This window comes from Equus quagga, chromosome 1 (genome assembly GCF_021613505.1).
Source record: "Equus quagga isolate Etosha38 chromosome 1, UCLA_HA_Equagga_1.0, whole genome shotgun sequence".
Classification (NCBI taxonomy): Eukaryota; Metazoa; Chordata; class Mammalia; order Perissodactyla; family Equidae; genus Equus; species Equus quagga.
The window spans coordinates 55,138,652-55,153,968 of record NC_060267.1 but is presented as its reverse complement, the minus strand read 5'-3'; the positions used below and the strand labels follow the sequence as shown (position 1 = coordinate 55,153,968).

The 15,317-nt window shown below is 47.6% G+C and overlaps 1 protein-coding gene across 1 annotated transcript in view; it reads right to left on the bottom strand.

Annotated features, from left to right (window-relative positions):
• Positions 1-15,317, bottom strand: part of IQSEC3 (IQ motif and Sec7 domain ArfGEF 3) — a 106,181-nt gene that overhangs the window by 7,876 nt on the left and 82,988 nt on the right. Inside the window, exons 6-11 of the mRNA XM_046683863.1 lie at positions 14,719-14,841; positions 14,048-14,214; positions 4,794-4,933; positions 3,470-3,595; positions 1,429-1,528; positions 1,081-1,242 (exon numbers count right to left, since the gene is read on the bottom strand). Coding sequence (XP_046539819.1) covers positions 1,081-1,242; positions 1,429-1,528; positions 3,470-3,595; positions 4,794-4,933; positions 14,048-14,214; positions 14,719-14,841 — 818 coding nt within the window. The remainder of the gene's footprint in view (positions 1-1,080; positions 1,243-1,428; positions 1,529-3,469; positions 3,596-4,793; positions 4,934-14,047; positions 14,215-14,718; positions 14,842-15,317) is intronic.

The following is a 15,317-nucleotide window of genomic DNA, read 5'->3' as shown; positions in this document are numbered from 1 at the left end:
CTGTGCTTCTGACATGCATAACCTCGGACACACTCCTGAACCTCCTGGACTTTGATGTAAAGTGGGGACAGACACCGCACGGTGTCACTGTGAGGATGGGTGGAACACAAGCAAACTGCCCCGAATGTGGTTGGTGTTCCCAGGGCAGTGAGGAAGAGCGCGGCCCTGCACACGGGCCCCTGCTCAGACACCCTGCTGCCTTTCCTACTGCGCAAGGGATTTCTATTAATTTAGAAAACCTCAGGGGCCATGTTGGGCAGGCCCAAAGTCTGTCTTTATTTTCTGCTTTAGTTTCTGAGTCCATTCTTATTTAATTTTCTTAAAGGTCATCGGAAGCTGCTTCTGTGCTTCAACAGTAAAAGCTCGCAGGGGGCCAAGGTTCAGGGCATCCAGCTGTTTTCTAAACCAAAAAGCAACCGTTAAGCCACCAACACGGGCAGAGGCCCGCGTATGTCCTCAAGAGCCTGGACTGGGACAATGAAGAATGGAGGCTTTCCTCCCAGGAACAGAGAGATGAGCCCAGGATGAGGGACAGTCAGAAACCCAGGCTGGACTCTTCAAAAACACAAAGTTATGAAAAAATAAAACGGGGACGATTCTAGATTAAAAGATATGACAGAAGTGAAACGAACAGACGCGGTATGTGGCCCTGGGCTGGATCCGGGGCAGAGCCCGCAGGTGGCTGTTTGGTGGGAAAGGACGTCCCTAGGCCCCCAGACGTCTGGTTTGCAAGCTGGCCCTGGGCGCCTGCTTGGTCCTGGTCAAACACAGCAGAGTTCTCTGTTCCATGGGGCACTCACGCAGCCCCACGGCCTGGCTAGATGTGCACACACGTGTGCATGCCCTAGTGTACCTCGCTTTAATTGTGAAGAAACATGAAGAGCAGTACACCCACATCAGGCGTGATGGTGCAGTGGGCCTGGGGGTGGGGCGGGGGGATGGTGGGCGGTCCCTGGCTCACCCCATACTCACTCCAAAGTGGGGCAAGGACTGAGTCAGGTCTGTCTACCAGCTGACCCTGCTCCTGGCTGACTGGGAGCCCAACCGCCTTGGAGACACCGGGGTGCACTGTGTCCTTACACTCTATCCGGATCTGCTCCAGCTCCGTCACCTCAGCGATGGATTCCTTCAGGTCCTCCACAAACTTCTGCATCTCGTCCGAACCCAGGGCACAGAAATGCAACAGCTGCTTCTTCTCAGAGCCCGAGAGCGGGGTCACCAGCGTGATGCCATGAGAGTAATCTGGAAACCAGATCCCAGGCCCGCAGGCTGTCAGCAGCGGCAGGCGAGGCTGGAGCCAGCCCCACGTGGAGAGTGGACGGGGCCTTTGGGGGGGCGCTTGCCCCTCCCGCTCCCACAGCCCATCCTGTCTCCCTCAGCTTCCCCCAACTGCCCTCTGCCACGGCCCCGGGTCCGCCCGAGACTCACATTCATTCTCAAAGAGGTGGAACTGCATGCCCAGCAGGCCAACTGCCTTGCAGAAGGTATAGGTGGAGGAGCTCTTCTTCTTCGGGCAAAGTTTGAGAATCTGTCAAGAGAGGGAGATAGACACCGCTGACAGGTGTACACACATGTCAACATGCATGTACACACCTGGATGCATGAACGCCCAGGGACACCTGTGAGCACACAAGTAAACACACACAAAGACACAAGCACACACATGCATACTTATATACTTAGGCGAATTCATGCATATACATACATATACGTATGTATACACATACAATATCAAAATATGTTTTTTACTGCAGAAACCCTTCCAGTGGCTATTCCCAGGGCACTTAGAAGCCCAGCCACACTCCAGGCCCCACTCGCTCTGGTTCCTGCCTTACTCTGGCTTTATACTCAGGCTGGGCTCTCCTTTCTGTAGCTTGAACAGGCACGCTCTGTCCCACCGCAGGCCTGTTGCACACGCTATTCCCTTCCCACAGCTCCCCCTACAGCTTTCTGCACGGCTGGATTACTCTCTGAGAGCTTAACTCAAACGCTACCTCCTCAGAGATTCCTGCCCTGACCATCCTATCTAAAACACAAACAAAAACAAAATTAAACAAACGAAAAAACACACTTTAACGCTATCCTGTCCCCCTGTTTTACTGTCTTCATAGCAATTTCCTCCAACTTGATATTATCTTGTTTGTTTTCATAATTATTTTCTATCTCCCTCCTCTACTAAAAGGAGAGCTAAGTCAGCCAGTTGCTCAGTACACAGACATTTCCTCAGCACTGTCGCTGAGCTGGGCTCTGGGGACAGAGGACACGAGGCAGGGAGGGCCTGGCCCTCAGGTGCTGACACCACAGTGGAGGAGACCGCCAGGGGCAAACCAACCATCAATCAATAAAGCATAACAAGCAAGGAAACAGCATGAAGAAATGGATAACTAAGGTAATTTCAGAAACCGGTAAGTGTTTTGAAGTCAGTGACATAGAGTAAGAAATAGAAATAGGGCCGGCGACCAAGCTAGGTGAACAGGGAGGGCCTCTTGAGGGGTGACACGTGAATCGAGACCTGAACGAAGAGAGGGAGGTGGCCAGCAAAGGTCTGGGGGAGCTTTTCAAGCAGAAGGAGCAAGAACAAAGGCCTGAGACAGGAATGAGCTTAGCCCATGGGAAGCAGCTGAGGGGGCTGGTGCCAGAGCAGCCAGGAAAGCAGTGGAGGCAGCAAGGTGGGTGGCACTGGTGGCCCAGGCGGGGAGCGCAGACCTCCTGTGCCTGGCATGGGAAGAAGGGTCGAGGCTGAAGCGTGGCAGACACGTGGCCTGATGTGCACTCTAGAAAGATCACTCTGCGCTCTGGGAAGATGGACCTTAGAGGCGGGATCATTGGATCTGGGATAATTTTAGAGGTAGTGCAAAAAGACTCCTGGACAGAGAGGATGTGGGGTACGAGGGGAAGACAGAAATCAAGGCCTCCTCACCACTGCTTCCTGCGCTTAGAACAGTGCCTGGCATGTAGTTACACTCATTAAACACTTGTGGAATGGACGCCTATTCTCAAAGGGCAGACACCAGGTACCCCACAGATGTGTGCGCAGGCACGCACACACACACACACACACACACACACACACACACACACACACCAGCATCCCCCAGGGCAGCGGATGCCCCTCTCCAGCCCACCGTCCCCCACCACCGCCCCTGCCGCTGTGGGCTGTGCAGCGCAGCACAGTACCGTCCCTGCCCCAGGGTCCCTCTAACATTGGAGAGGCTGGTGATCGGGGACCTAGTTCATTCTCACCAGGACTGTGGAACATGAACAGGTCATTTGCCCTCTCTGTGCCTAGAAAGCAGGAGTGGTCACATCTGCCTGGGCTATTCACACCCTATGATGCGGATGTGTGCGCTGAGAAACGTGAATCAGCCCCCAGGACACATCTTCTGGGTGAGGTCGCTGAGAGCCCGCCCCGCCCCTCCGGGCCCTGCCAAGGCCGAGCAGACAGCAGGCGCCTGCCCAGTCGGCTCACCACCAGCAGGTCGTTGAAGAGGAACACCTCCCTCTGGTGTGCGGCCTGCTTCTGCAGCTTGTTCACATCTGTCACCTCGAAGAGCCGGCTGCAGCAGACCAGGCGGCGATGGGGCACTGACAGCACCTGCAGCGGGCACAGCTCAGCGGAGGAGGCCCCGGAGCTCAAGCCTCCCCACCCCACAGTGCCCACCTTCCAGAAGAGCAGGTGGAGCCCAGGGCTCCCCAGCAGGGCCTGAACTGGACCCTAAGCCTCTCCCGTCCTCATCCGGGGTCTTCCCCCTTCACCACACTTCTTAGGCAGCGAGGCTTAGGGAGAAGGTGTTCACCATGCTGGGGTACATGGGGACACGAGGGTTGGGAAAGGATACTGGACAGAGCTTTCAGACGGTTCAGATCCAGTCACTCTCAACCCATTTCCCTCCAAGGCCTTCCTGAGGGCACCCCCACATCCCCGGCTGTGGCCTGCAGGACAGCACCTCCGCCCCTTGCTTTATTGCACACCCAAACTCAAGTGTGCAAGAGGGAGGGGGTTACAGGGACACTCGAATCTGCTGCAGTGTGTAAAACAATCTGTTCCCACTGGTGCCTGCAAACTGGACACATGCTGAGACCTCAGCAGTCAAGGCTCCGGGTGGAGAAGGGCCAGCCCTGCCCGGCCTGGGTGGAGGGGCCCAGCACAGAGCCTCAGACAAGGCCCGCAAACTGCTCCCTAAGCCAGCAATTTAGGGAGGAGGACCGGGAGGTGGTTAGGGTTAGGGAGGTGGATCCCAGAACCTTGGTCTTTCTGGTGTAAAGAGCCCCTGCTGACATATGGTAGTGGAGTAACCCACAGAGACAGCTCACTTTGAAAATCACTGCGAACTTGGAACATATTGCAAACTGCAACATAGGTCACAACCAAGGGGCACCCTGTCCCTGTGGCTGAGACCCCGCAGTCGAGAGCCCACGGTGGCCCATTTCTTGTCTTCCATTCAGTAGGAGCAGCCAGGAGGGCCCAGGGCCCATCCCATCCGAAACCTCCCTATCTGGCCATCGGGACACTTCATCTGAGACCACAGGCAGTCTCGCCTCAGCACCTCCTGCTGCAGGGGCTGGTCACAAGAGGCAGTGAGGCAACCAGGCGAGTGGGAAAAGAGGCACGTAGGAGGCCTCAACAGCTACGAAGTGGATGAGTAACGGACAGTGTTTTGAAAGGTGAGGAGAAGAACGGGAGGAGACATCAGGAAGAAAGCAAGGAAAGGTGACGGAGATGGGGAGCCTTGGTGGCCACAGGAGAGGGGGTGGCCCCATGGGGTGAGTGCAGCTCTGCAGCAGGGACTTACTGTCTTCATGCCCACAATGGACTTCTCCACCTTGGTGACATATGTGACGTGGTCCTCATTGGACTTGAGCTCCTTCTGCTGTATCCTTTCGTAGATGCCTACCACTAGCTCCCTGGGGATGTCGGCGCCATCATCCACACCTATAAATGTGGAAAGGGAAGAGGAAGGGGGGGCGGGGGGCGGTGTCAGAGGCCTGGCGCCAGATGGGAAGCCCCCTACCAGACTGATGCTCCTAAAGGGGGGCTGAGATTTTGCCCTGTTCCTGTTCCAAAGCCTTCAATGGCTGGACCCCCCCACCCATTAAATTAAGCACAAACTCCTCAGCCAGTCACCAAACTGCCATCATATGGCCCCAACACACATTTCCAGCCTCATCTCCTGCTGTTCCACAACTGGAACCCCCACTCCTCCCTCCCAGGCCTCTTTCCTCATCTCCAAACACAGCCTCCCTGTCCCTGCCTTTGCTTCTACAATTCTCTCATCCTCCGTGTATTTGTCTTAGCAACTTCCCGCTGCCTGCCCTGCCCTGCGTAACTTGAAGCCCAATGTTCTGTCTTGTTCTCTTTCGAGTCTCCCCCTCTCAGGCCCTCCCCTCTGCTCCAGGAGGGAACACGGTGTTCAGTGATTAGTTGCTAAATGGGTGTCAAGATTCTTGCCTCTCTGGGAGCATGGGAGGGGGTCAGACATTCCGTGATGAGGGGCAGGGCAGCCCCCTGTGGTGATGCAGGTAGCAAGACCCTCCACCCAGCTTCTGCTCCACAGTAACGATAAAACTCTGGCAACAAAAAATACAAGCAGGAAATACACCAATGAAAACGAACTTCTTTAGGAGGCAGAAACAGAGGCAATAAAAAAATTTCTTCTTTCCACTTTTTCTAAATATTTCTTTAATAACTATATGCTTCTTTCTCAAGAGGGAAAAATTAAACATAAAGCAACTTTGGCAAGTGTCCTCAAAGGAGTTTTCCTAACTACTGAGAGGACGTTACACCTGCCATGAGCAGCTCTCTGGATGGACCCTGTTTCTTCCACATCTGATCTTGGGCAGATGAGCCATGTGGCAGCCCTGGGGTCTGGGGCAAGAAATAGCACGGTAAAGACTGAACAACTGGAGGCTGACAGTTAAAGATGGCAGGCTGCATGCACACCTCTGAATACCCTGGTAAAAGGAATTTTTAAAAAAGGCATCCAGGAGTGGTGGTTACCAGGGGAAGGGGGGGGGGGGGGCACGGGCACAAAGGGTGAAGTGGTGCACCCACAACATGACTAACAATAATGTACAACTGAAATTTCATAAGGTTGTAAACTATCATAATCTTAATAAAAAGTTAAAAAAAAAAAAGGCATCCAAGAGTGACGTCAGTATCATAGTGGAGTGAGCTTGCCCAGGACTCTCTCCCCTCCAACATACAACAAAAAGGAGCAACCATATTCCAACAGAAAATATCCTATAGCGCAGGAATCCTCGGAGAGTCATGGCAGCCAAACAATAGAGGGCAGAGAGGCTGGAGCCCCCCTCGGAGGAGCTGGAACTGGGTAAGAGAAAACTTCACTCCCTCCCCTAAAGACTGTGGTCACTGCCACAGGAGGATCTGTGAGGGAAGGAGTGGGGTAGGGGTCAGGCATCCTTGGGATCACCCAGGACTCCCTAGGGCCCTTGCAGCCTAGAGGGAAGCCCTATAACCGGGTGAAAGCTTTCATGCAGGGTGACCTCATCAAGCCAAGACCCCAGGACACCAGATAGCAAGAGCTGATTGGGAAACCCGGGTCCATGTGCAAGAGAAAGTGCACCCCCCCACACACCGTGCCATCTTGGCTGAAGGTGGAGGGCTCAGAATACGTGGCTCTTGACCCTCACCCAGTGGCGACAGGCTGTAACTGCAACTGAATAATAGCACAATGAGAAAACCCTGTTCTTCCAGCATCAGGCAGTTCATCAAAACTCCAGACCAGGGGCCAGCCCCATGGCCGAGTAGTTAAGTTCATGGGCTCGGCTTTGGCAGCCCAGGGTTTCGCCGGTTCGGATCCTGGGTGCAGACATGGCACCACTCATCAGGCCACATTGAGGCAGTGTCCCACATGCCACAACTAGAAAGACCCACAACTAAAATATACAACCATGTACCGGGGGCTTTGGGGAGAAAAAAGCAGAAAAAAAAAAGATTGGCAACAGTTGTAAGCTCAGGTGCCAATCTTTAAAAAAAACAAAAAAACAAAAAACTCCAGACCAGAGAGAAAACAATAAATATCGAGAATTCTGTCCTGAGGACTCAGAAATAAGTAAACTAAATGATGATGAATTCAGAATAGCTATTGTCAAAAAACTCAATGAGGTAAAAGAGAATATAGAGAAACAATTTAACGAGTTCAGGAGCTACTTCACAAAAGAGATTGAAGCTATAAAGAAGAATCAATCAGAAATACTAGAGATGAAAGACACAATGGAAGAGATAAAACAAAATACGGATTTCCTGAATGCCCGTGTAGACACCATAGAGGAGCAAATCAGCATAATCGAAGATAGACATGTTGAATTGCTCCAGACAGAGGAGGAAAGAAAACTGAGACAAAAAAGAAATGAAGAAAGTCTCCAAGAAATATCTTACTCAATGAGGAAATGCAGCATAAGAATTATAGGCATCCAAGAAGGTGAAGAGAAGGAGAACGGAGCAGAAAGCAGGCTCAAAGAAATAACAGCAGAGAACTTCCAAAATCTAGGGAATGAGAGGGAAATGTGTGTGGAGGGAGATTTCAGATCTCCTAGATTTGTCAATGTAAAAAGACCTACTGCAAGGCATATAGTAGTGAAACTGGCAAAAATGAATGACAAAGAAAGAATACTCAGGGCAGCAAGGCAGAAGAAAATAACCTACAAAACCCTCTATCAGACTTTCAGTGGATTTCTCTACAGAAACCTTACAAGCTAGGAGAGATTGGAATGATATAGTCAAAACTTTAAAAGATAAAAATCTTCAGCCAAGAATACTCTATGCAGCAAAAATATCCTTCAGATATGAGGGAGAAATTAAATCTTTCCCAGATAAACGAAAGCTAAGGGACTTCATAGCCACAAGACCTCCCCACACAAGAAATCCTCAAGAAGGCTGCCATACCTGAAAAAAGAAAAAAGGGAGAAAAGGTTAACAAAACACAGAGTAGGGAGACAAATAGACAGAAGCAGAATAAGATAGCAAATACTCAACTATAGCATTAGGCAAAAGGGAAGGAAAACATCAAAAACAAAGACAATCTTGTCACTTTAACCATAAACTCACAGCACAAGTTGGAATAAGATATGAGAATAATAACTTAGGAGGGGAGGAGGAAAGGGACTGAATCAGTTTAGACTAAGGAAATAAGAGGCCATCAGAAAATGGACTATGTTATGCACAAGATTCTGAATACAAACTTCAGGGTAGCCACTAAACTAAAAAGCAGAACAGAGACACAAAAGTAAACAAGGAAAAAACAAAGAAACACAGCATAAAAAAATTGTAGAATTCAATAGGTAGACTAAAACACACAGGACAAGAAACAAAGGAAATGCAGGAAAATCGGAAAACGAGTGATATAATGACAGCATTAAGCCCTCATACATCAATAATCACCCTAAACATAAATGGATTGAATTCTCCAATAAAAAGACACAGAGTGGGAAGGTGGATTGAAGAACAAGATCCAACAATTTGTTGTGTCCAGGAAACACATCTCACCTCCAATGACAAACACAGGCTCAGAATGAAGGGGTGGAAGAGGATACTCCAAGATAATGGCGAACAAAAGAAAGCAGGTGTCACAATACTTATATCAGACAAAGGAGACTTCAAGGTAAGGCAGGTAAAGAGAGACATAGAGGGTCAATATAAAATGATCAAAGGGACACTACATCAAGAAGAAATAACACTTATAAATATCTATGCACCCAACACAGGAGCACCAAAGTTCATAAAGCAACTAATAACAAACCTAAAAGAAGATATTAAAAATAACACAATAATAGTAGGGGACCTCAACACCCCACTCACATCAATGGACAGATCATCCAAACAAGGAAACAGTGAAATTAAATGGAAAGCTAAAACAGTTGGACTTAATATATATATATAGAACACTCTATCCAAAAACAGCAGAATACACATTCTTCTCAAGTGCGCATGGAACATTTTCAAGGATAGACCGTATGTTGGGAAACAAGGCAAACCTCTATAAATTTTAAAAAATTGAAATAATAACAAGCATCTTCTCCGATCATAATGCTATAAAGCTAGAAATTAATCACAAGAAAAAAGCTGAGAAAGGGACAAAGATGTGGAGACTAAACAATATGCTATTGAATAAGCAATGGATCATTGAAGAAATTAAAGAAGAAGTCAAAAAATATCTGGAGACAAATGAAAATGATAACATGCCATACCAACTCATATGGGATGCAGCAAAAGCTGTATTAAGACAGAAATTCATCGCAATACAGGCACACCTTAACAAACAAGAAAAATCCCAAATAAGCAATCTCAAATTACACCTAACTGAATTAGAGAAAGAAGAACAAACAAAGCCCAAAGTCAGCAGAAGGAGAGAAATAATAAAAATCAGAGCAGAAATAAATGCTATTGAAACAAAAAAGGCAGTAGAAAGCATCAATGAAACAAAGAGCTGGTTCTTTGAGAAGCTAAATAAAATTGACAAACCTCTAGCCAGACCTACAAAGAAAAAAAGAGAGAAAGCTCAAATAAACAAAATAAAAAATGAAAGAGGAGAAATAACAACAGACTCCACAGAAAAACAATGGACTATAAGAGAATACTATGAAAAACTATATGCCAACAAAATGGATAACTTTACAACCTCCCAAAGCTAAGTCAAGAAGAAGCAGACAATCTGAACAGACCAATCACAAGGAAAGAGATTGAAACGGCAATCAAAAGCATCCCAAAGAATAAAACCCTAGGACCAAACGGCTTTCCTGGGGAATTCTATCAAACTTTCAGAGAAGATTTAATACCTATCCTTTTCAAGCTATTCCAAAAAATTAGGGAGAACGGAACACTTCCTAACATATTCTATGAGGCCAACATCACTCTGATACCAAAGCCTGACAAGGACAGCATGAAAAAGGAGAACTACAGGCCAATATCACTGATGAACATAGATGCAAAAATTCTCAACAAAATTTTGGCAACCCGAATACAGCAATTCATCAAAAGGATCATACATCATGATCAAGTGGGATTCATACCAGGGACACAGGGATGGTTCAACATCCACAAATCAATCATCGTGATACACCACATTAACAAATTGAGGAATAAAAACCACATGATCATCTCAATAGATGCAGAGAAAGCATTTGACAAGATCCAACAGCCACTTATGATAAAAACTCTGAACAAAATGGGCATAGAAGGGAACTACCTCAACATAATAAAGGCCATATATGACAAGCCCACAGCCAACATCATACTCAATGGGCAAAAACTGAGCGCCATCTCCCTGAAAACAGGAACGAGACAAGGATGCCCTCTATCACCGCTCTTATTCAACATAGTACTGGAGGTTTTGGCCAGAGCAATTAGGCAAGAGAAAGGAATAAAAGGGATCCAAATAGGGAGTGAAGAAGTGAAACTCTTGCTGTTTGTAGACGACCTGATCTTATATATAGAAAACCCCAACGAATCCATTGGGAAACTTTTAGAAGTAATCAACAACTACAGCAAAGTTGCAGGGTATAGAATCAACTTACATAAATCAGTAGCATTTCTATACTCTAATAATGAACTAACAGAAAAAGAACTCAAGAACAAAATACCATTCACAATTGCAACAAACAGAATAAATTACCTTGGGGTAAATTTAACCAAGGAAGTGAAAGACCTATACAACGATAACTACAAGACTTTCCTGAAAGAAGTTGATGACGACATAAAGAGATGGAAAGACATTCCATGCACATGGATTGGAAGAATAAACATAGTTAAAATGTCCATACTACTTAAAACAATCTACAGATTCAATGCAATCCCAATCAGAATCCCAATGACATTCTTTACAGAAATAGAACAAAGAATCCTAAAATTCATATGAGGCAACAAAAGACCCCAAATGCTAAAGCGATCTTGAGAAAAAAGAACAAAGATGGAGGCATCACAATTCCTGACTTCAAAACATACTACAAAGCTACAGTAATCAAAACAGCATGGTACTGGTACAAAAACAGGTGCACAGATCAATGGAACAGAACTGAAAGCCCAGAAATAAAACCATACCTCTATGGATGGCTAATCTGCGACAAAAGAGCTGAGGGCCTACAATGGAAAAAAGAAAGTCTCTTCAACATATGGTGCTGGGAAAACTGGAAAGCCACATGTAAAAGAATGAAAATTGACCATTCTTTTTCACCATTCACAAAAATAAACTCAAAATGGATCAAAGACCTAAAAGTAAGACCTGAAACCATAAGGCTTCTAGAAGAAAATATAGGCAGTGCACTCTTTGACATCAGTATCAAAAGGATCTTTTTGGACACCATGTCTTCTCAGACAAGGGAAACAATAGAAAGAATAAACAAATGGGATTTCATCAGACTAAGGAGCTTCTTCAAGGCAAGGGAAAACAGGATTGAAACAAAAACACAACCCACGAACTGGGAAAAAATATTTGCAAGTCATATATCCTACAGAGGGTTAATCTCCAGAATATATAAAGAACTCACACAACTCAACAACAAAAAAATCAAATAATCCAATCAAAAAATGGGCAGGAGACATGAACAGACATTTCTCCAAAGAAGATATACAGATGGCCAATAGGCACATGAAAAGATGCTCATTATCACTGATCATCAGGGAAATGCAAATCAAAACTACACTAAGATATCACCTTATACATGTTAGAATGGCAAAAATAACCAAAACTAAAAGTAACAAATGTTGGAGAGGATGTGGAGAAAAAGGAACCCTCACACTGTTGGTGGGAATGCAAACTGGTGCAGCCACTATGGAAAACAGTATAGAGATTTCTCAAAAATTAAAAATAGAAATACCATATGACCCAGCCATCCCACTACTGGGTATCTATCCAAAGAACTTGAAGTCAGCAATTCCAAAAGTCCCATGCACCCCTACGTTCACTGCAGCATTATTCACAATAGCCAAGACGTGGAAGCAACCTAAGTGCCCATCAGCTGATGAGTGGATAAAGAAGATCTGGCATATATATACAATGGAATACTACTCAGCCATAAAAAAGGATACAATCGTCCCATTCACAACAACATGGATGGACCTTGAGGGTATTACGTTAAGTGAAATAAGACAGATATAAGACAGAATATAATAATAATAATAATAAGACAGAGAAAGACAATCTCTGTATGACTCCACTCATATGTGGAAGTTAAACATGTAGACAAAGAGAACAGATTAGTGGCTACCAGGGGAAAGGGAGGGGGAGGGTGGGGCATGGGCACAAAGAGTGAAGGGGTGCATCTCCAACATGACTGACAAACAATAATGTACAACTGAAATTTCACAAGGTTGTAAACTATCATAATCTCAATAAAAAGTTAAAAAAAAAGAGGCATCCACCCACAAAGACAGAGAACAGGGGAAGAGGCAGGGGCATCACGGGGCCTGGACAGTGGATGAATGAGTGGCCAGATTTGTAAACCTGAGAAAGTGGAAACCAAAGCCAGCAAAGAGGTTAGAAGCCACTCAACACACCACAGAATGACCAGAGGGCTCTGGAATTGGTGGAACCCCTGAAAGTGCAGGTGAGGGAGGGCTGGAAACAGGAAAATTGGGTGCAAGTCGGTTAAGAAGCAGTTAGACTTCCCTATCCCTTCCTCCACTCCCAGTCCTCTGACATAGGGTTAACCCTCTGGGAGGGATGAACCAGGAACTCTGGGCTGGGGGCCTCCAAGGCCAGCCAAGGTCAGGAGCCTGTGTTGAATACTGGGGGGTGAAGTTGATGTCTGTATTAGGAAACTGCCTCAACTCCATCTCCCGCAAAGATCTCAGAACATTGGCAGCCAGACTCATGTGCTCTGGGCAACAGATTGGACATCTCTGCTGGGGAATCAACCGGCACAAGAGAAAATATCTAAAGATACTGCAGTAGGGTCCCCCAGTGAAACAGCTCAACTAAACCACACTATGAGCAAGCCCACCAGTCAATAGCCCCCAGCCCTGCTCACAGAACTCTTCACCAGCCTTTTAGTGGCTCACTCTTAAATATGAATGGACAACCAAGTTTCATCAACTACACATAGAAAGTTTCTCATGTGAAAAAGTATGGGAAAAACAGAAAAAGGGACCCAGAATAAACAGCAGCAAACAGGGAGAAACTGAAACAAACAAGTAAAACATATCATCAGTATCTTCAGGGATATATAAGAAGATATTGTCTTTACAAAAAAGAATAAAATACTATAACAAAAAACTTATTGAAAATGAAAAATATGACAGCAGAAATTAAAAATTTAGTAGGAGACTTGAAAGATAAAGTTCAGGGACATCTTTAAGAAAGTCAAACAGAATAGAAAAATAAGCAGAAGCATATTATTTAGAGATATAGAAGAAACACAATAAACAGCAAAAAAAAAAAAAAAAAAAAAAACCAAGTGGTTGCCTCTGAGGAAGGAGAGTGGGACGGGGCAGGGACTAATTATTTTGTGGTAAGCCTTGTAGAATTATTTGACGTTATTAAATTACGTGCATGTATAACTTTCATTTTTTAAATGCTAAAAAAGAAAAAACTCAATTGAGCACATACCATACTGTGCCAGTTTTGTTCTGATATGTGCCAGTAGGTGCACTATATCAACTAGAAAAGGGCTTGGCTAGCAAATGCCATAAAGTTACCTGCAAGGTTATAGGGACCCAGAACCTCAAAGCCCTGTTCCTGGCTCTTCCCACAGAAGTCACGAAGACAGAAGGGCTGGTACACCCAGGCACCAGCTATGGTGCCAGGGCCTAGAAGTCAACCAATGGAGGACATTCCATGGCGGGTAACAAGCATTGACCAAGGGCCCACGATGCTTGGTGTAGGGCAGTGGCAGTGGCTCCTGCAAACTCCCCAGATGCCTGGCATGCAAGCAATTTTCCCAGGCTGCTATGTGTGACCAGGCCCAGAGGGCAGTGTCCAGTGCCCTTGGCCACTGGGGTGACAGTCTCCAATCGGGGCTCAGACTCAGAGAATGGACCCCGGACAGACTGGGCCTGAGCAGTGGCCTCGCCCTTCTTGCCCCCAGCCCTCACCTCGCAGATTTCGGATGAAGTCCTCCAGCATCATCTTCCGGTCCGGCTTAATGTTGGGGCTGTACATGTCAGTGTTGAGGAGGATGACGGCAAAGGCGAGGATGAAGATGGTGTCAGGGTTGTGGAACTGCTGCACCACCTCGGGGTTGCACATGCAGTAGCGCTGGCTGTGGGGGGACACAGAGCAGGATGCTGAAGCCCCTCGCCACCCTCCTGGAGCTCCAGCTATGGGGGGCTATCAGGGGAGATATCCGATTCTCTGAGGGCTTTAGTTTACCCCTCATCCTGTTGATCATCCGCCCCATGACCTGTTCCTCTCCCCCACTGAGGGGAGGGGCAGGTGTCACATGCCCCCGGATCCGCCAGGTTCCAGCCTTGCACAGAGGCGTGCTGATGGCGATGAGTGAGGTGTGTGTGTGTCCACCTGGAGGGCCCGCGGCTGCTCTAGCTCAGAGCTTGAGGGGTTCTGTTCCTTTTCTTCCTTCCCTCCTTTCTATCCAGCCCACTCCTCCTGCCTCACCAGGAGGGCTCCTCCCCAGCCTCTGACTGGCCCCCACCATCTCCTGTCCCCCAGGCTCTCAGTAGCTGTGCTTCCCCACGCCCCTCCCCCGTACCCCAGGCATGTGTTTTGAGGGGTGTGAGGGCAGTGGGGTTGGGGAAGGGGGTCCCACCTGAAGGCCTCTATGAGCCGCTCCACCTTCTGGGCTTCCCCCTGCACACGGATATGTGCCTGGAACTTGCGCAGGGCCTCGTCCAGCTCCATACCGGAGAAGTCCATCTCGTCCACCACGCAGCTGAGGGCAGGCGGGGAGGAGGGGCTGTGAGGAGCGGTCGGCTCCCCAAACCTCCCTCCACCCACTAGAGCTGAGGAGTAAGGTGTGGCCCAACCGCCAGCTGGAACACCCCACCTGGGGGGTGGGGAGGGACTGTGGTCTGTGACCAACCAGGAGGGGGCAGGCGCGGGCTTCCCAGGTCTCCCTCTCAGAACCCAGGGCCATGGCTTTCTCAGCCTGACCCAACAGTTTGCGAGGCAGACGGCCGACTGTGGCCTCCATTTCACAGCTAAGAGGCCCAGGGAGATTAGCTGGTGGGCTGAGATCACAGAGCTGGGAGCAGGCTGGATGAGACCATCCTTCTCCAAATCTCAAGTCCTTTCCTTTCAACCTCAGAGCGTCTCAGAGTCAAAGGTTTAAAGAATAAATTTCATTCAGTATTCTTTCGAAGACCCGTTAGGAGCCGGTGTGTCTCCCTGTTTCCCAGCCCTGGTCCA